At 29.0% G+C, this 26,523-nt stretch overlaps 1 protein-coding gene across 1 annotated transcript; it reads right to left on the minus strand.

The window, feature by feature from the left end:
- Positions 1-13,934: 13,934 nt before the first annotated feature.
- Positions 13,935-16,701, minus strand: LOC107443506 (uncharacterized). Its single transcript, XM_016057402.5, has one exon. It carries the CDS (start codon positions 16,524-16,526, stop codon positions 15,054-15,056), a length of 1,473 nt encoding a protein of 490 aa, XP_015912888.2. The 5' UTR covers positions 16,527-16,701; the 3' UTR covers positions 13,935-15,053.
- Between the last annotated feature and the right edge of the window lie 9,822 nt (positions 16,702-26,523).

A 26,523-nucleotide genomic window follows, 5' to 3' on the forward strand; every position in this document is an offset into this window, starting at 1 on the left:
GAAGGGAAAATTCCCTGAATTTTAACATTGAAAAAAAGAATTGAAGATGATAAGAATTATCTCGTAAAATAATCAGCGCTCCTTTCGAGAGCAGTCTGTCAATTTAATAATGTGATTGTTTAGATACCAAACGCTAAGTAAATATTGAAAGACATTAGGGCGGGTGATCTATCATAAGTAGCACCTGGTTTAAAATTGGAATAAAAGGGGGAAGGAAATTCGGTTTCCAAAAGGGCAAGTCAGGTAGTTTTATATATTACCCAGCAAAATATGGATTAGATGAAATTTTAGAATAATAATGAAAAATTCATTATTTACATACTGTACGTCTATAGATTTAAAGGGGTTAGCCGCATTTTCAAGCGAACAATTTTTTAGAGTATTTTTAGTGAACCTCACAATTTTCATGCAAACCATAATATGTTTCTAAGTATTGTGCTTTTAGATTTTATTTAGCAAAGATATTAGTAAAATACCTATTTGGAAACAACACTATAAGTAGCAGTTTAATGTAAAAGTGTCTTCTTAAGATATTGATTTGTCACTAAATTGCCCCCAAGAACTTCATTTTTTAAAATTTGCATTAATTTTTGTTAAAAAAATGACCAAACTTGAATTTTATAAAGTTGGACTTTTTTTCTCGATTGATTATACAAAGATAATTATTTTAAACGTTGGGAGATGATAGCAAACGATGAAATGAAATTTGACACTATTTTATAATTTTTCATGGACGAAAAACAAAAACACTGAAAATACAGCTAATCAAAATCTCCCATTTAAACCATATGATTTAACAACGGAAAAAAAGAATTATTTCTCTCAGATGAATCTGTCAGTGGCACAGCTATCAGGGAGAAAGGAGGCATGTTTATCATTTGGATTACGGACAGTGGTAAACTGCGCTCAGTAATTACTTCAATTAAATCCCCCATTCCTAACAGTTTGGCGAATTGCGCTTCTAGTAGCCATGCGACAACCATCTATCCTCTTCTAAACGGCATGTGAGGGTGCAATTTATAATAATCAAGCATTATCTTGGCGATACGTTTCTACATGCCCAACAATAATATATCAAAATACATTATGCCAGGATTAAGTTTGAAATATTGGAGTTAGATTAGTTTTACAATTAGAATACATTTGCAGGTAGAATTGCATTTATATATTATGCATGTGTTTGGCACTTAAAAAATCAGTGTTGGGTATACCGAACAAATGTAAACGGGGTGTGGCTCTTAAATTTAAAAAAAAAAAAAAAAAAAAAGACACAGGGTATCCTGGAAAATAAAACTTAATCTTAAAAGAATAAAAAAGCATCAGTGTAGGGATACCGGACAGTGGCATTTGGTCACACTAAAAATTTGACCACGGAGTTTTCATACTAATCAAGAATTTGAAAGCCCCTTGTCATCTTAAAAATTAAAGAAAAAATATATATGATTTAAACATAGTTTTTATTTTAAAACTACAGATGTAAAAAACAATTTACTATGAATAAAAAGTTACTATTAATTATTAATTGTGTAATTGACGAAAAAAAATGGAAGTACGCTTATATGTCGTATCCTCTGCACTAACCCTTGCTTCTGGTAAACATTGTTGGTGTGACCGCGATCTTATCAGAAAATGTTTTATTGCATGATCGAACAACGAATAATGGTCACAAATGTAGCTTTTAGCACAATTTACTAACCTTTCTTAAGAGAGGATAAGTTGTTAGAAACGCTATCACCGTATTTTACAAACTTCTGTTATCTTCATAAAGACTAATAAAAAACTGAAATCGTAACATAGAAGTTAACACATTTAAGAAACATGGCTTGTAAGTCTGATACTTCTAATTCATTTTTTAATTTAATATTTGGTAAATTGTGTGTTAATAAGTTACCCACAGGGAATCATTAAATAAGCTAAATTAAAACATAATAAAATACAATTCTTACTTATTCATTTTCTCAATTCATTAGCAGGGGCGGTGCGAACTTATATTTTTGGGAACAGGAAATTCTCTTTTTGCCGAATGAAATTTCGAATTTGAACGTATCATAAATAACAACGTAATTCATTAGCAATAAAAAAATATTTTATTGCTAATGCTTTCACACAATATGTTAATTTTTTCCACTAATATGTTACAAATTAAACGACTTTAAACTTAATTATCCTACTCAATGATTGTACATTGAATAAGGAAATGAACTGCTGTGAAGAACTAGGTTTCGATTCCCAGCGGTGGCTTGAAGCCCACTCAGCATCAGACCGACGGGTACTAATTTGTCTGGAGAGTAACGGCTGCATGTACGCAATCAGCAATTGCTACATTCGACGCTCAGGGAGCAAACCTCAGATCAGAAAGATCCTGAGTTCAAATCCCGGACAAGCCATGGATGCAGGGCTGCTTTGGGTCGATTTTCATGTGTAAGCAAAAATATATTTGGCACCTCCCTGCAGTAAGGATAATAGTAATATATATATACGAAGTAAAATGATTTTTATTCATTATTTTAAAAAAAAGTAAATGTCTACAAATTTTATTTATGTATGTCTACAAATTTCATTTATTTTTATTACAAATGCCGTACAAACTACTTATATAATGAACTTTTATTTAAATTCGATAGAACAAAAAAAAATTTCTATCCTAAGCGATTTCAGAAGAGCAATCAAAATATTAGATATCTATATTATATTTACATTTTTATCTACTTTTGATTTATGCGAGGTATTCTCAAATGAAAAAAAAATTGTTTGCTTACAATTATAAATCTTATCTTTTTACACTTTAAAATTATTTTATTTGATAATGATTAAAAAAATGATAATAAGGTATAATATTTTGTTTTGCTTTATGTTTAAACATGCCAAAATACGAAACAAGAACGAAATATTACATAAGATTCGGCGACAAGTTAATTTTATATATAAGTCTATTTGTCGACAGGGCTGCTTCGTCAACGGACCACTTCATCGGTAGGGTTAAGGCTCCTATAGTATCAGAGCTGACCTATCAAGCAATATTGGAGCAAACAAGTTCGCAAGTTAACGTTATGTTAATATTAGTTATGTTATTACAGAGATGCCAACTGCGCCGTACACGCCAAAATAATTTAAAAAACTCTAAATATCTACGTAGTAAATTTTGCAAATAGTTGACAATATTTGCTTGCTTTTTAAAATGTAAAGCATGTAATAAGTACTATAAAGTGGTGAATTATATAAGCGTACGCATTGTTTAAAGATAGTGATGGATTAAAATCTACTAAATCGAACTTATTAAACCAAGAATTACAATTAATAAACTACCACTTGAAAATATTTATTCGCTGTGCCTATGTTAGCTCTTTGCTCCAACGATAAATGAGAAGTCGGCCTGTCTAATTCAGGGGCTCTAGGTAGGGTTGTTTCGTCGACAGGGTCGTTTCATCTACTGGGTCATTTCGTTGACAGGGTCGTTTCATCTACTGGGTCATTTCGTCGACAGGTTAATTTTATCGACAAGTCTATTTGTCGGCAGGGCTGCTTCATCGATTGGGTCATTTCATTGACAGGTTAATTTTATCGACTAGTCTATTTATCGACAGGGCTGTTTCATCGGTGGGGTTGTTTCGTCGACAGTGACATTTCATTAACTAGTCATTTCGTCGATAGGGTTATTTAATTGTCACTCGCAATTCTGAAACTATTTTTATGGTTTGTTAGGTTGCGGATTACGTCATTTCTCTTTCTTCATAATTTAGAAAATTTTTGAAACTTAGTCTAAAGCGAAATTATTATCCTATGTTGCAACTGTCAGAAAAGAAGCATTATTTTTTAAAATTTTAAATTGCTTACTTCTTTTGCTTTACATCACGTTACAGAAATGAAATACTTGCACATTTGGTATTTAAGCCGTTAAAGCATATTTATTTCTGAGTTTGATTGTTTCGATTTCATTTTATAATAGATTTTTATAGATTAGTTTGGTAAAGGTACTTGCAGTAACTACTTTGAATGATTCTTTATATAGAAACTAAAGTAAGATGTAAACAAGGGTAAAAATATACTGAATTAATAAATCAATGAAATCAATCCGATATTGTTGGATACAGAAATACTTTTAGAACTGAAAATTGTATTTTTAATTCTTTTTTTTAATAAACTGACAATTAGGCGAGGAACGTATAACGGAGACCCAAATTTTAATAAAGCAATACTCATTTATGAACAAGGATTATCCTCAGATGATAACTAAGCATAATGAATCCTTTTGTCAACAGGGTAATTTTGCGAAATTTTTTTTTAGTGTACTAGCTAGTTTTCGCAATTCGTTTATTTCGTCGACTATGTCATTTTTTGGTTCGTTTCATCAAATACGGTTGAAGAAAAGAGAAAGGAAAGGAACGAAATGTATAAAAAAAAATATTGAACGAAGCATTGAATCGGGCTAAACAAAAAACAAGTGATTACATTTACTGATTAGTAAAAATAAAAGTTTGCAAAATCTTGAATTTGTTGCAGAGAGCAAGCAATTATTTATTTTCGATAACATATCAGCGACGACTTGTTAATACAAAAATTAGTACCGGGGTACATAACTTTATTTTATTTATAATATTATCAAATTTTTTTTTAGAATTTCGATCTCTTGGTTTATGTAACAGGTATACAAGTTGCAAATGTGAAAGAAACTAAAACATTAATAAATTCATGATCTTATATATTTTTATATGTGAATAATACTTCTTATTTTTTAAGTATCTAATTAAATGCGATTTTTGTTATCAGCTTGAAATTACTTTGACGTAGTTAACACTAGATTGCCTAAGGAAGTCATTTTGACTGCTTTTAATTTCAATTAGAAAAACAATGTATATAATGACACAATTTCTTAGAATTTTGTTCAACATATAATTTTTTTATTGTTAATATTTACTAATAACGTGTTATATAATTGTAAATAATCTAAAAAATATTAAAAATTAATTTTAAACAAATTTCTATCCACATTATTTATTCTTTTACAATCCAGTCATTTTGACTGCTTTTGGGCAATGCAGGTATATCATATAGTTTCAGTCTTTCTAGTGTTAAGATAGTGGAGCGATATATTATAAAATTTTATTATAATTTTTCACAAAAACAATAAATTCCTTATTTTTGTGATTACATGATATGAACATAATTTCGAGTTATTGGGTTACTTTATATTCTATCTCCGAAAGTTATGCTGAAGTGACGACGGAGTTAAAAGGATATATGTCTTCCTATTTGAAAAAGTTTGGTGTTGTTTTGATGTTTTTTTATGCTGAATCGAATGATATGAATAGAATTAATATTGTTTTCATAGAACTAATAGTTAAGAAGTAATGAGGGTTTCATGTACACTGTTAGAATTACACTAAAATTATGGTAAAATAGCCGGCAGCAGTTACACCATCCATTTAACCGTTATGCTTACAGTAAAGAACATTTTTTGCCAATAAGGTTTTGACAGTTGTTAAAAATAAATTTAAGTAGAATTTAAGAAATTTAAAAATGTATATTAATATATTTTATATATTTATATATTGTATATTTAGATTAATTATCTCATTTTTCGTTAACTAAACAATTATAAAATTCAAATATATATATTATAATTTTTATACTTTCTACATTTTACTTTTGAGTCTCTTGGCTTATTTATGCAGCAAAGTGGAGATAAATTTTGCTTTTAGTGGTGAGAAAACACTTGAAAAGGCTATTGTTTTCTAATACAGAGAACCATTTAAAATTTAAGTAACTCAAACTAGTCGAAATTTTAATTGTAATGTTTTTCTTTACTTTTTATAAAGGTTTTTTTTTCCTTTTGTTTTTCCTTATTTTACTGTCTGAATTCAAATATTGATTGCTGTTAAGTAAGAATACGTGTCAAGTGCAGATATCTATCAATTACATATGTTTATCTATTATACATCTTTCTATCATATTGAAAATTTATTACTCATCGAAAAATAAAATTTGCTGAAAAAGCAAGCACAAACGTGATAGCAAGCTTATAATGACTTTACACCAGCTTTTTTGAACCCTTTTTTTTATTATTATTTAAACGACTTAAAACTTCTCTTTCACCATAAAGTATAGCATGAGGCTTACAGTTGTAAGTGGAAAACAAAAAGAAGAAAAATTTACAAATTTACATTTTTGAACCTTTGTAGTCTGATTCTTTATATAATGATTCTTTCCTTTATTAAGAACAAAAAAGAGAAATGGGTATTCTGAAAGCAATACAGTAAAAAAATTCCTAAAAAATAGAAAGAGATTTAAACAAAATAGTTAAAATCGGCTTTTGTTCAACTATTTCTACAGTAGTAATGTCGCATTAAATAGTGGCACACGAATTACCATAAATTTGTCGTAGCGTAATTTCTTTTTGTATCTTTTGTGTTATTTACATTTCGTATTATCTCTAAATCAACAGATAAAAGCGCTGTATGGTAACCTTGCCGAAATGATGTAGAAACAACTCATGAAAAAAATAAATCAATAAAAGAAAATAGAAAAATAATCTCTCCACGTGCTAGGTTATATTAAGAAGTTAGTGTCGCCATGAGAGCTGGAAAATTATTGCTTGCCAATGATGCTTCATTTTAATTTGTTTATTTTTATTTAGGTAAAAAAAAAAAGAAGAAAAAGAAAAGAGAGAGAGAACAGAGGGAAAAAACTGAAATCCTTTGACGCTTTCATTTTTTTTAAATTAAAAAAAAAAATTCAACACAGTATATTTAAATTTACAACCAAAAAAAAAAAAAAAATAACAAATATGAAACCGATGTTTCTTTTTGAATTGGCTTACGAAATTTTGAAATTAAGTTATTTGAAACAATAGTTTAAAATTTATTCACAGTTTACCATAATATTTACTTTATTTATGTACGTACTGCTATTTAAGGTTTTTAAGTATTTTCATTGATGTGGGAGCTATGATTTTGCTAAAGAGTAATGAAGAAAAGTTAAAATGTATTTACTACGAAGAATAGAGTCCCCCCCCCCAAAATGGTCGTCTCTTTAGTATATTTTAATGACTTTTAATTCATGATATTTTATTTAATTTGATTCTAAACATAGTTTGATTGCTAATATCTGACTAGATCCGCAATAGGTTGTTGACAACGGTCAAGAAATCATGCTTAAGTAATTATTTGAGGATAATCCTTGCGTATTGCTCGATTGCAATTTAGATATTAAAAAAGCAAATGTTGGTGCCTCAACCGATCACTCTTAAACTCTATCCAACTAACTATCAATTTATGTAAAAAAAGGGAAATTAAAAAACAATTTTCAGCTCTAAAATTACTTCAATCTCAATTAATACAGGATTCAATGTTTCTTTGAAAAGAAAAATGACCGAGAAATGAAAAATTCAGCCTTTTTTCTCCGAGTACTTTCTTTTACTTTCTATATCAAGAGTCATTAAAAGTAATTATAGTAATTGCTTTGTGGTGTTAATCTACAATATATAATCTTCAAAACTTAAACAATCTTGGAAACAAATACGAATAAAATACCACTAAAATGCCAATTGAACTAAGGCTCAGTTTTTGCAACCTAACATAGTACAACAAAAACAGTAATCCATTTCAAATTAAAAAATACATAGTTTCTGACAATTACAACATAGGGCACAAAGTTTACTTTAAGCTAAATTTAAAAAATTTAGACTCGCAAAAATTTACTAAATCACGAAGAAATGCAGATGACGTAAAGACTTTGTCGGAGAAAATACCCAGTCGACGAAACAACCCTATTGACGAAATAGTATTGTTGACGAAACAGCCTTACGATGAAATGACTCTGTCAATTAAATGATCGGTAGAAGTGGTGCCGAGGAAATGACTAGTCGATGTAGTGATTGTCGACGAAACGACTTTGTCGAAAAAAATACCCCGTCGACGAAACGACTTTGTCGAAAAAATACCACGTCGACGAAACGACCCTGTCGACGAAATGGCCTAGTCGCTGAAATGATCTGTCGCTGAAGTGATTGTCACAGAAAAGAATGCGACCCCTCAGAACTATCTGTCCTTACTGTGGGAGCAACGTTGACCCACCTAATATGGTGCCCCTGAAAGAGTGGTCAATAAATCTGCCCTACTGATACCTGAATGGCGAATGTCAATCGGGTTGGCATTGAAAAGAGATTATAATCTTTAACCTCCATGGACAATGGGCTCTTGTGGGAATGCTTTAATTTTATTTGAATCGAAATAAATAAATAATGAATCATTTGATAAATATGTATAATAAAAGAAAGAAAATAATTTGCAGCTAACATTAAGATATAATTTTTCTCTATCCCACGAAACGAATAATAAATAATTTAGTAATCGGCAAATTTCGTCAAATATCTGATAGAAATGAATCGTGCTTTAAAATGAAAATATAGTTTTAGCGGTTAAAAATTTTAGAAAAATTTATTGAACTTATTAAAAATTCATTTATGTGTTGAGTTTCAAAAGTAAAAAAAAAAAAAAAAAAAAAAAAAAGTAGATACAGATATAGAAAATGTTACTTTGTGCCTATTTTTTTTTTCCAGTCATTAAATAAAATAAAACCAGCATACAAACAGATGAAATAAAAATTATTATTTTAAAATTACTAATCGCTCCCAATCCCGGAAATTCTGATGCAGTTCCTTACGAGCAATCTTCTCATTCTTTTTCCAAGTTTTATTTAATACTCCTATTTTTATGCCTTGATATTTTTTTAATAGTTTATTTTAATTACATTAAAGGTTATACCCTCTTCTATTTATCGCTCACCAATCCACGGAGCTTCACATTTTCATTACTTCAAATAAATTAAACATCAAATTAACACGCGTTGTTTATAATTTAATATGTTTTCTAATTAAATTAAGAGAAAATGACTTATCATAAATATGCCGAATGGACAAAATATGTGCTGAATAGTGATAATGTTTGTGAGGTCAAGGCGACTCTGTTCATTAATATTTTTAAAAAAAATTTCTTTCTTCATATTTATTTGGAAAACATTTTTTATTTTTTTTGTTTCAATAATTTTTTTTAAAGATTTTTTTTACCATAGTTAGTGTTTTGATCAGAGTAATTCCATAGAAAGTAAAACATAGTGGATGAATTTTTTTATCCATATTAAATTGACGCATCCTATATTTTTTTTAATTACAAGTACAAAGAAGACTAAATTGGAGGAATTTTTCATATTTCTCGGTATTTATTATTTTTTTGGTAAATATAAAGAATATTTGTTTTATTCAAAAATTTTTAGTAAATTTCCAAATACCAATTCACTTAGTAACTTTGTTTGCTTTTTATAATTTTTTTACAAAAATTTTAAATTTCCTTATTTAGTTACAAATATTTTTTTAAAAAAATGATAAAAAGTACTTACACTGTGAAAAAAAAGGTCAATTAAATTGTTCTCCGAGTTGTAACAAAAGTAATGAAAACTTATAAAAATTTATCCTAAATCAGCAATATTTTTTTAAAATCAAAAATATCCATATGGATGTGCTTCTTACCTGTATTTACACAATATTCAATTTATTTATACAATATCTATTGAAACTAATCCTTACAATTTATTTGCAGTAACCAAAAATTTATGAATTTCGATTCAAATTTCTAAATACCAATTCATTTAGTAATTTTGTTAGGAGTATAATTTTTACATAATTTTTAAATTTCCTTTTTTAGTTACAAATATTAAAAAAAAATTATTAAGAAGTACTAACTCCTGTGATAAAAAAAAAGTTAATTAAACTGTTCTCTGAAATGTAACAAGAGTAACGAAAACCTATTATCCTAGATAAGCAATATTTTTTTTAAAACAAATATTCAGTGTATTTATACAATATCTATTGAAACTAATCCATACAATTTATCTGCAGTTATTTTAAATTAAATTTTGTAACAAAAATAACTACAAACTTTTTTGTTTATTGAATTATTTTGACACTTTAACTAACAGGCAATAACAACAAAAAGATTGAAAGTTTTATTGAAATAGCTAAACTCAAACTCAGTAAATCTACATCTCATCAAATTAACAAAATTTATAGACCAGAACAAAACAGGATCCTGCAGATAATAATTTTATAGAAATACTCTTCGCTAAAAGCAAATGTAAAAGCACCAAACTACTTAATTTGGTAAGTACAGTCAACAAAAACAAAACTTTACACCCAAACTATTTTTTGATATTGTGATTGTTTTTGGCATAGTAATTGTATCTTCACACACTTAAACTCAATCTTAATGATATAAAGGGGTGTCCCCAAACATTCCAATTACTTAGTGCAGTCACTATTTTAATTAACTAAATCAGACACAGAGTTATTTTTCTCTGAGTTAACATACTTTTTCTTCAACAGATTTAGATTCTTGATCCTTAAAATATAAAGGGTAGTCGCACTGTGGAAAATATGGCTTCAATAGTTTTTCAGGAGAGTAAATGAAAATTTGGGCCCCTTAATGTTAATTTTTCTTTTTGCGTAACTCCCCATATCTCGAGATGTTTCTAAGCTAATCGAAAAATTTTTGTATACAATTGTCGAATTTAATTTTCAAAGCAAAAAATAATCTTTAATGGTTACTTACAGTTATTTTATTTAAAAATAGCTGAAAAAAGTTTAATTGTGAAGAATACAAATTTTTATATTGTTTTAAAAAATGTAATTTTATATCACAAAATACAAAAGTTGAATGAAGTTGCTAGAATAGTTCACGAAAAAACAAATTTTAAACATGCGAATTTTTTATAATTTGAAAACTGTGTAAATGCAATGATTTCAGAAAACATACTGAAAATGGTCTTAAAATCTAGACGAAATAAACTACTGTTTGTGAAAATTGCAACACCATGAAGGAATCGTCATAATTGAATGAAATTTACTACAGGGTTGAGTGGTAGTGGTAAAAATAAATTATTAAACTTTTAAAGCAAACAAACAATAACAAGAGATCGAAATCAGTATTTTGTGTAGCCACCACGCACCGCAATAAGCGCTGTTACACGACGTGGTAAGGAGTCAGGTAAATTTTGAATGTCTGTCTGAGGAAGAACTTTCCGTATAGTTAGTATGCGTACCCAAAGTTCGTCTGTAGAAGCAACAGGACGAGGATCACGAGCGAGACACCGACCAACGAAATGACACACATGTTCAATTGGTGACGTATCTGGGGAATACGCAGGCCAAGGAAGAAGCTGTACCTGCCGCAATGCAAGGAAGGATTGAACAGTCCTAGCAATATGAGGGCGGGCATTGTCTTGTTGAAATTCAGTCCCTGGCAAGGCTTGAACGAAGGGAACAGATTGGGGCTGTAAAACTTCACTGATCTACCGGTTGTTGTTCAGATTACCCACAATTCGTAGCAATTGAGATCGTCCATGATATGCTATGGCACCCCAGACCATAACTCAGGGTGTTTGTCCACTGTGGCTTTCGATAATGCACTCCGAAAGATGGCGTTCGCAGGCATAGCGTCTGACACGAATGCGGCCATTATGGTACCACAAATTAAAGCGGGATTCGTCAGAAAACACGATATGCTGCCAATCAGCACGCCAGTCCTCATGCTGATTGGCCCATTGTAGCCGCAAGCGGCTATGGTTTAGCGTGAGGGTGATCCTGTATAAAGGAGTCCTTGCGCGAAGTTCACGCTGCAGTTGACGTCTACGAATTGATGAAGCACACAATGAAACACCTGTAGCTATGGACCACTGTACTGCCAGTTGTCTGGAGGGAGCCGTACGATCTGTCAGCGCCATACGGACCAGGTGTCTATCATCGCGAGTTGACGTGACATTTCGGGGTCCACTCCCGGGTTTTTGAGTTGTCTGACACTCGTCCGTCCACTGCTTCCAAACACACATCACTGTGCTGCTGTTACGCTGCACACGAGCGGCTACTGCACGATGAGACAATCCAGCTTCACGAAGGCTGATGATTCTCCCCCTTTCAAACTCGGTAAGTTGTTGAAATCTCGCTTTCTTTCGACGAAGAGGCATAAGTAACGTCTGAGCTAACGTTTACAACTAGCAGATAACCACCGATAACCATACACGCTTCGCTACAGCCGTCTATTTATTCGGATCCATCCGCCGTTCAGAGGGCGATGCTCAGCATACGCATGCGTTACGGGTCTGAAACTCTAATCATTTGCATATCATGCTCTACTTTGCATTTCCTGAAAACTTCAGCTCACTCGCGTAAGTCCTTCATGGTGTTGCAATTTTCACAAACATGAGTTTATTTTACAAAAAGATGAAATTGCAAAAAAAAATTCAGTTTTCAATCTGTTATTAATTCTAAAAAACATTTTTGCTTTAAAGAAACTAAATAAATATACTAATATAAACTTATTTACTCTCATAATGTCCTTTGCAAATTTCTTATCAAATTTTCTAAAAGAAATGTAACAACCAGGAATTTTTTTCATAATAAATAATATGTTTGTATTTAAAACTTTTTTATAGCTATTATTTAATAATTTGACCTTCCTTTAAAATAAGAAGATTTTATTACATGGTTTAGAACAGCAATACCCAAATGGCGTTCTGCAGAACCCTAGCATTTGGTGGAAAAGTCACATGGATTACTAGACTTAGCACCTTTTTTTAACTAGTTATGATATCCGAAACATGTAATTAAATTTATTATCCGTTAATTATTTAATTAAAATGTTTGTGAAGAAAAGAGATTCAAAACAATGTCTTTTCTGGTAAAAATATTTTGAATGAATTATGAAAAGGATATTTATTTATGAAATTTTGCATAAGCATTTCACACCGTATAAAAATAACCAAATTCAATAATAAAGAAATACATACATTTCTCAGATAACCATTCGCAACATTTATTTTTGCACATTTTAGTTTTCCTTTTAATGGAAACTGCATTTTAGTTCATTTATTTTCTGTTTATTTATGTACTAAAATAAAATTAAAAAACATCTATGTAACAAAAGTAACCATAGTTAAGTAAATGCAAGTAACAAAAGTAACCATGGAATTGCCCCTCGGCTCCCACTTACCTTTGACAAACAATTTATTTATAAACATTGCAACAGTTATAAAAACATTTCCAAATTTAATTAAATCTGACACGGTAAAGTTTAATTAACTATAAATTGAAAAAAAAACTTCTCCAAGAGGATAATGTATTGTTTTGTTTTCTTTGCAGAAAGTAGTAGTAAAAAAAGGAACATCCATTTGACCTTAGATACATTCTACTTATTTTGATGATAAGATTTACTAATTCAATTTCTAAGGAAGGTAGCTAAATAATAATAATACAAAAAAAAGATGCAAATAATTAAAACAAAAGACTAAAAGCTATATGACAAATCAAATGCAAAAAAAAACAAGGTCTAATAGAATAGAATGCAAAAATTAAGCATACTAACCATTTATTCTAAAACTGAAAGTTAAAAAAAAAATTCTAAAATCTTGCTTTATGTATAATTTTTTTGTTCTAAAAGTATTTTTATGGGTAATTATTTCCTTTAAAAATATTATTTACCATGTTAAGGCAATTTTGAAAGAAAAAATACTGTATTCCTATTTGTAATAACTACTGTGTATAATATTTGTTTCTTAAAGGTTATAGTTATTTGCTTGGTTACAAATGTTCTTCATTTTGAAATCAGACCTACAGTAGTGATATCATATTCTATACAATAAAAATCTCTTTATAAACTCATAAAACTTATTTTTAACTCTCTCTCTCTCTTAGAACAAAATTATTACATTTTTCTACTTTTACACAGACAGTAATCACCAATTTTTTTTTACTGGCCATTCGCGATCGCAACACTCGAATACGCCATCTGGGGAGAGACCGGTTTCATGCCTTTAGCCCTTCTCCCTTCCCTCTCCTCCTCTTTTCAGTTGTATAGGAATGTACTACGATATTTTCCCTTTTCTTAATATTTTTCCTTTTTATTTAATCAAAATATTTTTTAAAATTTCCATGATACTTTTCTTTAGAACTAAGTTTAATGCAGTTTTCAGTTTCATATAGTGTTTCAAGTTGAAAGATTTTAATCTATATGAAAATCAAGAGAGAAACTAACGTACTTCCTTCCTCTATGACTTTCCACACGCTAATGAAGAAAGCATGTGAAGTGTTGCCATAGGAAAAGAGTTCTGCTCAGCGCCACCTGCAGCCCATTTTGATCGCCAATTGATCACCACATAAATTGCATACTTATAGTGAAACCCATTAATAATGAAACTCTTGTATTCTGTTATAAGCTCTACTGGAGTTATAGGAGAAATGCAGCTGTAACAGATGCAGATATGACTCTCTAAACAGATATCAGTAAAATATATGAATTCTACGTCTTATCTAAGACTATCTGTTAAATAAACCTATTTACAAAAAACTGTATTGTTGCTTTAAAATCATCTTCTAAAATGTAATAAATAAATTATTAGGTAAAAATCAGATAACTTTTTAAAAATCATACATGATTTCTAAAAAGTTATCTGATTTTTACCTAATAATTTATTTCTTAACCCCTTAACGATCAGTTAATTTTCAAGAAAACATAAAAGTGCCTATTTTTGTTATACACATATTTGATTAGTGCTGACATCTAGTTTAAAATAAACTAACTATCTACAATTACCTTAAAGATATCCTTGTACTGCCATCTGGTGTCTAAAATGAGAAATAAAATGTTTCCCAGCAAAAGAAAGGAATTAGTTTTATTCGTATTGGCGTGTTACTACTAATACTTCAGCCCGGAAATATCGCGGAAGCGAGAGATAGAGGGCGAAACCTTACTCCGTCATTTTCACAGGAGCGAGAAGGAAGGGTAAAAGAATAAAATTTTTAACATCCTTAAATTAATAGGACAATTTATTAATAAGACAAAAAATTTTTTTGTTTTATCTATTTATTTCTGATTAAAATAAAATCTTTCAACATGAAAAACAATTACATATCTTTTTTAACAGGTTCAAAACAAAGTTATGATTAAATATTTACAAAAAATAACTTTTAAATTAATTACAATCATATTTGCTACACATTTATCATTTTATTATTCCACATTATCGGTATATATCACTTCCACATCGCCATCTAATATTAATTCTATATTATCCCCTTCAGGCGCTTCAACAACCACGTAATTGTCCACAATGTCAACAACATTTGCTACATCAATGAAATTCTCTCTATCAAGAGGCTCACGATTTAACCTCGCTTTATGCTTTTCTAGATGACCTTTGAGACGAAACCTAGAAGGAAAATCATCACCACAAATCTCACACACAAAAGGACGCTCATTATTGTGCCACATAAGATGTCGCTTTAAGTGGCTGCTGTATGTAAATCCCCGATTACAAATTTTGCATTTAAAAGGACGGTCATTTGTATGCACTAATGTGTGAAGGTTGAGCTTGGTCTTTGTGTTGAAAACTTTACCGCATATGTCACAAGCACTTTGTTGGCCTGGCATATGCTCCAAACCATGCCGTTTCAAATTTCTTTTGCTCGTGAAACCCCGATCACAAATAAGGCATATAAATGGCTTCTCTCCTGTATGATTCACATAATGTAATTCTAAACTAGGCTTAGAGGTGAATGATCTTGGGCATATTTCACAATTATACGGTTTAATTTTTTCATGACTTAGATAATGTTTATTGAGTGTAATTTTTTGTGTGAATCCTTTATGACAAATCTCACACTGAAAAGGTTTCTTATCTCCGTGCACTAAAACATGTCGATTTAAGCTGCTTTTTAGCCTAAATGTTTTATCACAAATTGCACACTGATAAGGTTTCACAGTATGCTGTTTATTATGTTCAGCTAATTCACATTTTGTTTTAAACACTGAATGACACATATTACATTCCAACTCTTTTGTTTCACTTATATGAATTTGTGTATGTGCATCAAATTCTGATTTTTCAGTAAATGTTTCATCGCATGTGATGCAATCATATTCTTCTTGTATGCAATGTTGAGCATAATGATCTGCAAAATCTGCTGCTTGGACGAAAGTTTCATCACATATTGAACATTTATGAATACTAGTTTGAGGATGGCATCCATAATGAACACTTAAACTACTCTTAGAAGTAAATTGCTTTCTACATACATCACAAACATAACATTCTTTTCCACTATCTGTAGTTTCAGCATTTCGTATTTTAACGATATGTCCAGAACTTTCTACAAAATTTGTGAAACGTGACATGCTTTTATCAGCAAGGTCATAAGATTTAGTATTATTTCTAGAAATGCTTTGAATTGGTGTCAAGATATGCTCCATGTTTAAATCGTCATCATTAGAGTTCATTTCATCCAAAACAGTTGCGTGATCAATTTGTTGGTGTACAATGTGGTCATTGCTATTGCCTGATTCACTATCAGCAGATGAATTTTCATAAGAACTTTTGGAGCTTGTTGGATAACTTACTGAATAAACGTTTTTTACACGGATGAAGTCGAAGCAGTTCAAATCACTCTCCATTTTTATAGAGATATTTGAATCTTCTTCATCCATGCTTTTAAGTGTAATATAGTATACAATACGCAATTAAAAATTTCGAAAATAAGAAAATTAAACGTAAATAAATCCGTTAATGAAATTTTCATTAAATGTGTTGTGATTGTTTATCACTGTAAAAAGATTATGATGCTTACAGAATTCAGCATATAGCTCACTTAATCCAATTATTTTTGCTTCATTTTTAAATTTTATAGAAAATAAGAGCCAGCGGAGAGAAAGTGAAATGCTACTTTATCTGTTGGCAATATCAAAAAGGTTACCTTTCTTTAAACAGTTTGGCGACATTTATAATAGGCACTTGCCAACTGGCCAAATAGTGAATAATAAAGTAATGAAGTGATAATCTATGTATGTATTATTTAAGAATAAAATTTTCAAACGAAGAACATTTTATTTTGGAGTTCTTCGGATTTATGAAGGAGGTAAATGTTATGATTTTTATAATAAGAAATTTAATTGTAAATAATTGTTGTTTTTTTTCTAATTTCAGGAAAGTCTAAAAAAATGATTTTCTACGTCTGATTAAGAATTTAGAGACAAAAAAAAAAATCCTCGTGAAAATTTTTTATTTCATCATGGAGAATTTTTAGAATTTTTTTTTCTTCTTTTTCATATCTTAAGAATTTTTTATTTTACGTTTTTTGGTTTACAAATAATGATTTTTTTAATTGAAACTTTAAATTTTTTGATAAAAATTGTATCAATAAACTTTTTTCTTTGCTCTAAAAAAAGCGATTCATTTTGTACTCGCTTGCATAAGAAAGAATATCAAACATTTTTCTTTTTCAAATTTAATAAGCCAAAATAAGGCAGGAACGTTACCATGCAATACTGAAGAAATCTCCAGTGCAACTGATGATCGTGTTGTTCTACTAGCAGTCATTCACCTCAAAAAACAACGTCCCCTATAGGTCGTTGCGTTCACGAATAATGTAAGTTCATCTGATTTACATCAATTATATCACGTAATTTTTTTAAATTTAAATCACTAGTCATCCGAAGTATTAATAATTACATAGGATAACGGCTGTTTCTTTTGTTTTTAACCCAACTTTTATGTTTCTACTAAGTATTCAGAGAAGTGCTTGACATTCTATGAGCTTACTGTTGCAATTAGGACCAGTTAAAAATGGATATATTAAAATATTACTAGTTTTTAACTCGTAAAATTTTTTATGTTAGTGTAGGAATTTTCTGGGAAATGAAATTCATTTATCCAAAGATAATTCCATGCTAAAAGTAATCTTTAGCAAATATTTATTATTTTATTTAATATTGGTCGAAAAAATTTTGAATTGTAAGGATTACAAATTTTTGTATCATTTTAAAGAATATAATTTTACAAGGCAAAATACAAAATCTGTGGAATCGTTTCTGAGAATCAAATTTTAAATATCTTCTTTGAAATTCAATTTCTCAAGAACCATTCAACCGATTTCGCTCAAATTTTGTATTTTGCATTGCAAAATTATAATTCGCGATCGCAACACTCGAATACGCCATCTGGGGAGAGACCGGTTTCATGCTTTTAGCCCTTCTCCCTTCCCTCTCCTCCTCTTTTCAGTTGTATAGGAATGTACTACGATATTTTCCCTTTTCTTAATATTTTTCCTTTTTATTTAAGGCGGTCCTAAAGTGGATTCTAGCCTCAAACTTGAAAACTAGATGGCGCTGAAAATCACACCCCGCCTCAGGCTAAGATCTAGTTTAGCCTTTCCCAAAAAGATTCTAACTCATAGTTGATTGGCTACCTCAAAAAGAGCTATTCTACCTTTTAACAGTTTCTAGATGTAAATAAATCAATGTATCGCAATGATGTATATTGATGTAAATATGTAAAGAACGACTTCTAGTATCGTAAAACAAATAATCTTAGATTAATAAATGAAATGAATTTAACTGGAGAATTTAATTTACACTTAAGTTTAAAATTATTTTTAATAAAATATGAGCTGAAACACCATAAATTATTAGTAATTATTTATTCATGTTTGCATGAACCAGTTTGTAATTGTAAAACATTATCCTAAAACAACAATTTTTTATGCTTTATTCGACAACAAATATTCAGTTTGAAAAATGCGAGGAAGTTATCTAATATTTGCAATTTTATGTGCTTAAGAAATTAAATACATCGGATATATGTTTCTTTCCTTTGAAATAACTTCAATGTTTTTCATAAGTGAACATTCACACTTGAATATATGTTTAAATTGATTGCTGACATTGTCTGGGCATGAATATATGGTCAAATTGATATCTCTTATTCATAATGACTAGTATAAATACATAACTCTTGTTTATGCTCAGCTGCAGCTACAGAGATCTTTTAACTTTAGAACAAACGTTTCTATTCTATATAAAGTAATTGTTAAAAATAATTGCGGAATTTCTACAGACTACTGTTTTTTTTTTTTGCACTACTCTTTTTTTTTTCTTTTGAAAAAACACATTATGCTACAAAGTACACAAAAAGTAGCAATTATTGTACATAGTTTCACTACTTGTAGTACATTACTTAAGATCTCTGTTTTTTCCCTATAAAAATTAGGTAAATATTGTTAACCCATGTTTATTGACAGGTAGTGGTTTGTTATTTATAACTGATTGGAATATATGATTTCTATATTGTAGATATGATTTCTTTCTACGTATCATTTATTGAATAAATAACTACTCAATTTATTGGTAATATTATTTAATATTTTTGCATGTCCTTATCAGTCTTTCATGAAAAGAAAATTTTTTGATATTTAGTTTTTTTAAAAAAAATTCTGCTTATTAAAGCTTTTCTGCTATTTGAGTGTTTTTGTGTATATTGTGCAGCTGCAATAAAGTTATAGTGTCCAATGATACATACAAGGAGATGTTCACAAAAGTGGCATAAACAATAAGACTTTGTTCTGAAGATGGTAAAAACCATAAGAAAATGATTTATTTTACAAAACAACAAAAACTATGGGAAATCTTACTTTTTTATAGAGTGAAAAAACTATACGAAAACATGGTTTTTCCTAGAACCGTAAAAACTTCATATGGTCAATACTGCTCTGAACCATGCATCTGCACAGAATCTTGCTCTCCCTACATCAATGCGCAATAAATAAAATTGCATCTTGCAAATAAAAGTTGACGAAAAAAGAGCTTTATGCTAATATATTTTTCTTAATGTTTGTGTTAGGGCACCACATAATGAATAAAATATGCTGATTATTTTAGTCTTTGGTAATTATAAAATAAATTTCTTTAAAATAGATTGTGTAGATAATTGCTTATATTTTCTTTCTTTTTAATGAAAAAAACTATCTTATGAACCAAATGATGCAATGCAATAAATTTTTATTTATTTTTTGAACATTTGTTATAAACTTTAAAAGTATTTGTACTCATGTTAAGTAAAGGAATATATTAAGTACAGAGTGTCTCCTTTTTAAGCGGTTTTAGTTCTACTACTTTTAAGCATTGTTCGACAACAAATTTATGGCTTAAGGACCAAATGTATGGCATTTGAGAAATAATTACCCTTTAATTTTTTCAGGCAATTACACATATTTTTATATTTTTTAATCAAACTTCTTTGTTACAGATTTAATAAATAATATAAATTTTTCACCTAAGTAACCTAATAGAATGTAATTAAATTTAAGAATATAATAAAAAGTAGCCTTACAAAATGTAATTAAATGTAAAAAAATCTATTAGGTGCTTTTGTAATAAATATGTAAAACACAAGTTTGTTCATTTAATGGTTGAAATGAATAATATAATGTTATTTTTTGTAACTGTATAAATACTCTAATACCTTAATAGATTATTTTTGAAAAATCGCTTGCATGCATAAATAACAAATGATGCATTTTTTAAACTAAGCTAGATAACATTAAATTTACATAAAAAATTATGTTTCATGCCGTAACCACTCTCCTTTCCTAAGATATATGGGTTATTTAAATAAAATTTTAAAGCCATAGTCATATCGACAAAATTTCATAAGATTCATCTTTATTTTGATGAAGAAAAAAAAATTCTAAAAAAAAATTTAATTACACAATAAATTAAGATTACATTACACATATCTGTAAAAAGTAATTTTTAAGATATGGAAAAAAAAAAGAATCATATTTTTCAGTTAGTTGGCTATCTGTTGATCACAAAAGTACACAAGTATTACAAGTGGTGAACTTCAACATCTTTTTTTCCTGTGGTTTTTTTATAAAAGAGTTTCATATTTTAATCTAAAATAATCACCCTTTCAAAAAAAGAAGAAAAAAAATGAAAATTACATAAGTTAACAATCGAACTCTATATGAGTTTCAAAAAGGAAAATTTTTAAAATTTATTCAAATAATAGAAAGTATAAGGACACTGTCTCAAAAAATCATTAAGTTTTTCAACCCTTAAAATCAGTTAGGTTAATAAAACTAATATTTTCCAGTCGGTGTCATTAACAAATCAACGAGGCTGTTTTAGAGATTTCAAGTAATTAAACTGTTATAAATGAAAAAAAATCTGATTTTTCTTAAATAAAAAATATTTTCCTCGTTTAATCATAAAAAACCATTCTAATTTCATACTATTTTATTTTCATGTGGACATAAAAGTAGAATAAATGCCTATTTTTGACCCTCGTAAGATAAGAAACTTAATTCCCACATATATTATTAGAAATGCGAGGAACGTTCGTTGATGAAGTTTATCGAAAGAAGTAAGGTTGAGGGATTTTCGGTGGAGATCAAAGTTATTTACGAAAGTGGTACGCCCTGTTTTTTTGTGTACCAAAAATTGAATTATTTCCTTCGGTTTAAAAAAAAAAAACTTTTTTAAAGAATATTTTATTTATTTCTTTTTCAGTTTTGTATCTGATAGGTCGTTCATGAAGGAAATAGGTTATATTTCAATTAACAACAGAATGTAGATAAATTGTGCTCGAGGCATTTTGAAATAATTATACAATATGGGCATTTTAGCTTGTCTTAAATGTGTGGTCTTAAATTTCGATTTACCATAAATATCAACTGAGAGAAGGATTCTGATTGTAACGGTCAGAAAACGAAGAATACTTGTATTATCATCTAATAAAATTTCTGAACTCTAGCTACAGGGAAAGTGATAGGAATTCCGATTGCGAGAAGCCATATATAAGTCTTTTGACAGATAAAATATGCAAAAGCGTACACGTTATCAGTTCTTTAAAAAAGTTCTTCTTTACAGGTTTTTGGTTTTTCTTAAAATTGATACACTGATTTGTAATCAAAAAATTAAATTGATTTATAGTTGTACTTTTAAACCTAGTGTGCACATAAGTTGAATAGAAATTATGTTTTTTTTTTTTAATTTTTAATGCGTAATTGTACCCTTAAATTTTCAATTTAAAAACTGACACCGAATTAAGTGCATATCAGTTTCTACAAAAATAAAAGAAATGAAAAGTTATGTTTCTCATTTATTAATTTTATAAACTATGTAGTACAAGTAGTCAAAAAAAAAGAAAGAAAAAAATTTATTCTTTTAGACGTTAGTCACTCACTTCGAACAAACCACTTTCGTAATATATTTCTATTAACGGCGAACATTTATCCCACAATTTTTAAAAACGATTCGCCCCACATTTTTTATTTTAGATCTGATTAAATATATTTTCCCATTTTTAGCCTAATTGTTTTTAAGATATTTACTTTATTTTCCAAGTTGTAAATTATTTATTTAAAATTTTTAAGTTATTTTTTTGGATTCTCTTCTAGAAATTTTATAACTCATTAGTTTGATTGAAAAGTTGTTCAAAATCTAACACAGTTCTGATTATTACTAAATATATAGAAAACATAGATTAATTAGGCTAAGTTTGGAAGTAGAAATGTAATCGCTTCGGCTAGAGCTCCTAAAACTTAAAAGAACTTAAAGAAATTATAATTTTTTTCTGAATAATTTAAAGGAATCGCGTCAACCACTAAAATATTTGTTATTTAATCATCTAATTGTGAGCCAATGGACGCTATTAACACACTCTATTACAACTTGTCAAATAAATCATACGTTACATTCAAATTAAACAAAAATAGGATAATTCGTTTCAAATTAAATTTATTGTGCAAATGGGTTGAAAGAATAATTTCTAGTTTCAGGGAATAGGGACATAATTACACATCGTCTATGAATGGAATTTAAATACACTTCTCCCTCAGTGTTATTGTTCAAAAACAGGTTTTTTTACAGACATTCCACCCCACTTCCTCTGACCTCGAGGATGCTACTTACCAAGAAATTTACCTCAAGCAAGGCTCATATTCTTTTCGTTCCTGTGTTGAACATAAAGCTACCTAAAAGTACCTAGAACTTAGATTATTCGCGTGAAAGTTTTCAATAAATAAACGATTCTTTCTTTACACAATTTTTTTCCAATAAAACTTTAATAGAAAATATAATAATTTTTGTAAAAACAATTAAATAAACTATCTTAATAATTGAGTGTTAGGGTTTTAATAAGTCAAGTACAAAATTTTTTGCAAATCCTTATAATTTAGAACTTCTAATATTTTTCAAATCGATATATAACTTAAAGTTTCTGTGTCTTTTAGTTCCAATGCTAATCGGTGGCGTAACTAACTAGTGGAGAACAAGATAGGACACCTATCCCTGAGCACCAATATCTTGAAAATGATTAAAATTAAATTATAGACTAAAATGCTCTTTTTTAAAAGTTTAATTTGCTAATTATAAGCCTCATAACTTCTTCAAATTTCTATTTTCTTTACCAAAAAATTGAACAAGATGTTTATTATTATTGATGTTTATTTTGCATGAAGAGCATTTTCTATTATTATTTTTTACAAATTGGTAATATATTCAATGGAAAATGTCTTTAGGAAAACCGCATATCGTTCAATAAAAAATAAAAATATCAAAGTATAATATAAGAACTACATCAGTATAATATACACTGTTAAATTTTAAACTAAATCGAATTAAAATTGATAAAGTTACTTAAGAATCACTGTGTAAAGCTGCAACATTTTATTCAAAGAAAAATTTAAAAAATAATTACAATTGTGTTTTATTTAAGTTTTAACCATAAGTAGAGCAAAAACTTAATTTGGCCTTGGATGCCCAGTTAGTAAAAGTTCATACGCTGGTATTTTATTAATTTCACAAAATCATATGACTCATTGAAACTAGCTTGCGTACAGCCGAGAAAATCTTTTATTATGTATTTAGATTTTTCGGAATAAAAGATACAAAATCAAATTTTGCTCAAGCCGTAATTTCTACATGAAGTAAAGATAATAAATAAAATTTTATTTCATTCACGCTAAAAATGCATTTAAATTTTTGACGTGGCATTATTTTATTATAAATTTTAATAATGCTATTTGCTGCTGTAAAAATTACAATCCAAATATTTATATATATATCTGTGTGTACACACTATTTTTAAAAATTAAATTAAAGCAAATTTAACAAAAATGAATTTATAAACTGCCAAATTAAACGGTTTTTGCAAATAATCTGTAATGGAAATTAATTTTTCATGTAACGCTTTAGAGCAGGGTTTCTTAACCTGTGGTTCATGGACCCCTTAGGGGTCCATGCGTCATACTTTGGGGGTCCGCCGACTATTTTTAAGACGATTGGATCAGTAATATTTAAATAACATTGATCTTTTTTTTTTCTTCCAAAAGATGAAAATACATACATATTTGAAACTAGGTGATTGAGATACCCCAAATTCAGTGCGGACCCTCTAATATCTCTGTCATATTTTTAACATTCTCCACCAACCGACTTTCAGTTTGCAGCAGCAGGGCAACCCCCTGATTACGTCCGATTTGTTATTTTTATAATCCTCTATCAACCCCTCATTTTTTATGAGCCGTCCCTTTGCTCTTTTCTCTTAGATATGCCAGCAATCCTCCATAATGTGAGGATAAGAACATTCGCAAACCATAAAAAAATTTAACATTTTCAAAAACACAAAGTAGCCTTCGAATTTTATTTCAATTGAAAATAAAGTAAAGTAAAAATAATTAATGATTTTTGCAATAATTTTTTTACAGGGTCTGTGACTTCTTAAAAATTATTAAAAAGGGTCCATTATACCAAAAAGGTTAAGAAACACTGCTTTAGAGTTTTCAACGCTAATCACATATTATGTATCCTTAGCTTCCGAGCTAAAATAATTTTGCCAATTCTAGTGTTTAATTTTTTAAGAAAATCTCTAGCTCACAAGTTATTTTCATTTAAATTCTGTAAAATATATTTTTATTCAAACTTTCTGGGTGTTCTTTGATGTTTTCTAATGTACTAATGTTTGCTAAAAATTAAGTAAAAAAGATATTTTTATTGTGGATTTGAAGTTAATATTCATGTTTTAAAAAAAAGTATCGAATTTTTATAAAAAATACAATAACGTACAAAATCTCGATTAAGTATAAAAACGGAATTAATTATCAATGAAAAAAAAAACAACTCTTTTCTTTTATCACCGAAAGGTTTATTATTATTAATAACTGAATTAAATTGCGATCGAAATTTATACTACTTTCCGACTAGCTACAGTACTCGTATCTCTTCCGGAGCTCCTGAGCTAATTGACAACACAAATCGTTCCCTGATCACAGCAGAGTTTATTACCATTTTATCCGCAAATAGAACAATCACCACTAAATATCTTGAACTCCTTCTGAGAACCAAAGTGCTCTAAATGCAACCATTATTCTATTGACAAAACAAGCTGCGTTATCTCCCAGTAGATCATTGGTTCCCAAACTTTTTTGTCTCGTAGACCCCTGCTTACCTGATATTAATTTTTTGTAAATTCATCAACTTCAAATGTATTTTTGACAGCTGGTATAGTGCTTCTTACTGTGACAGATATAAATTTTTAACTGTAGAGAAGAGTAGTGTGAAAAACTTAAGAAAAAACACATGTTAATTTTATACATTTATTAATTAAATTCAAATTAAAACGAGTCAAATTAAAATTTATTATCTGTTATATAAAATAACTAAGCAATAAATAAATGCTTTTAGAGGGAGGGATGAACCTGATACTTCAATAAGTAATTATCAACATTTGGCATCAGTTTAGTAAGGTTTAATCTCAAATCTCATCAGTAAATGACAGGTCCGGATTTAAGCTTGGTGGAGCCCTTATAAGTTCAATTCTATTTCTGTACACCTAAAGTAAACTGTCATTATTTTTTATTGTTGAGTATTAACATTAAATTTTTTTTAAAATTTGATATTACTTTATTGTTAAATATATTAATTGTGATGAGACTATAATGTAGAACCTTTCTTTTATTGCACATATTTTTTGAACGATAGAAGAAAGTTACAACAGAAACAAATTTTAAGCACAGAGTAAAAATTTGGCATGCTGGAAGGGCCACTATATATTTAACAGAGTTTTTTTAAATTTCATTTTGAATATATTTTATTTGCAATTTTTAATGATTTTTTGCTAATTTTTTCTCAATTGTTTTTTCTTTACGATTCTCAATTGTTCACGACTACCAATGTTTAACTCGGTAGCCTTGTAATTTTGAACCGAAGCCAGAAGACAAGGGAACTGCTGGATCAGTACCCAGAGGTATTTCTTATGAGAACTTGGAGGACTTTGTGACCCCAACAGATTTAAAATGCGTCAGTCACCATTTTATACATGGGTATTCTTTTGCCGGCTGGATTCAAACTCCAATTCTCACGAACACGAGTCAAGAGCCCCATCAACCAGGCTATCCCGCCCACATTTTTAATTTATTTTATAACAGTCATTGCACAGCCAACCCAGTTTCGAGTTTACGATACGACTACTAATATTCAAATCAGTAGCCTTGTCAATTCCCAATCCAGCAGTCCCTACACCCTGGAGCAGTTGAGGGCCGTTATATTAATACTGTTTGTAAAAATAAAAAGAACATTTCGTAAGCTGATATTATTTAATTGATGTTTACATTAAAAATATTTCTTCATTACTTTTGCTTTCTTTTTA

This window comes from Parasteatoda tepidariorum, chromosome 5, assembly GCF_982258835.1.
Source record: "Parasteatoda tepidariorum strain Cologne lab strain chromosome 5, Ptep-v5.0, whole genome shotgun sequence".
NCBI lineage: Eukaryota > Metazoa > Arthropoda > Arachnida > Araneae > Theridiidae > Parasteatoda > Parasteatoda tepidariorum.

Coding starts and splice junctions, on each gene's coding strand:
- LOC107443506 (XM_016057402.5), bottom strand. CDS start 16,526: ATGGATGAAGAAGATTCAAATATCTCTATAAAAATGGAGAGTGATTTG.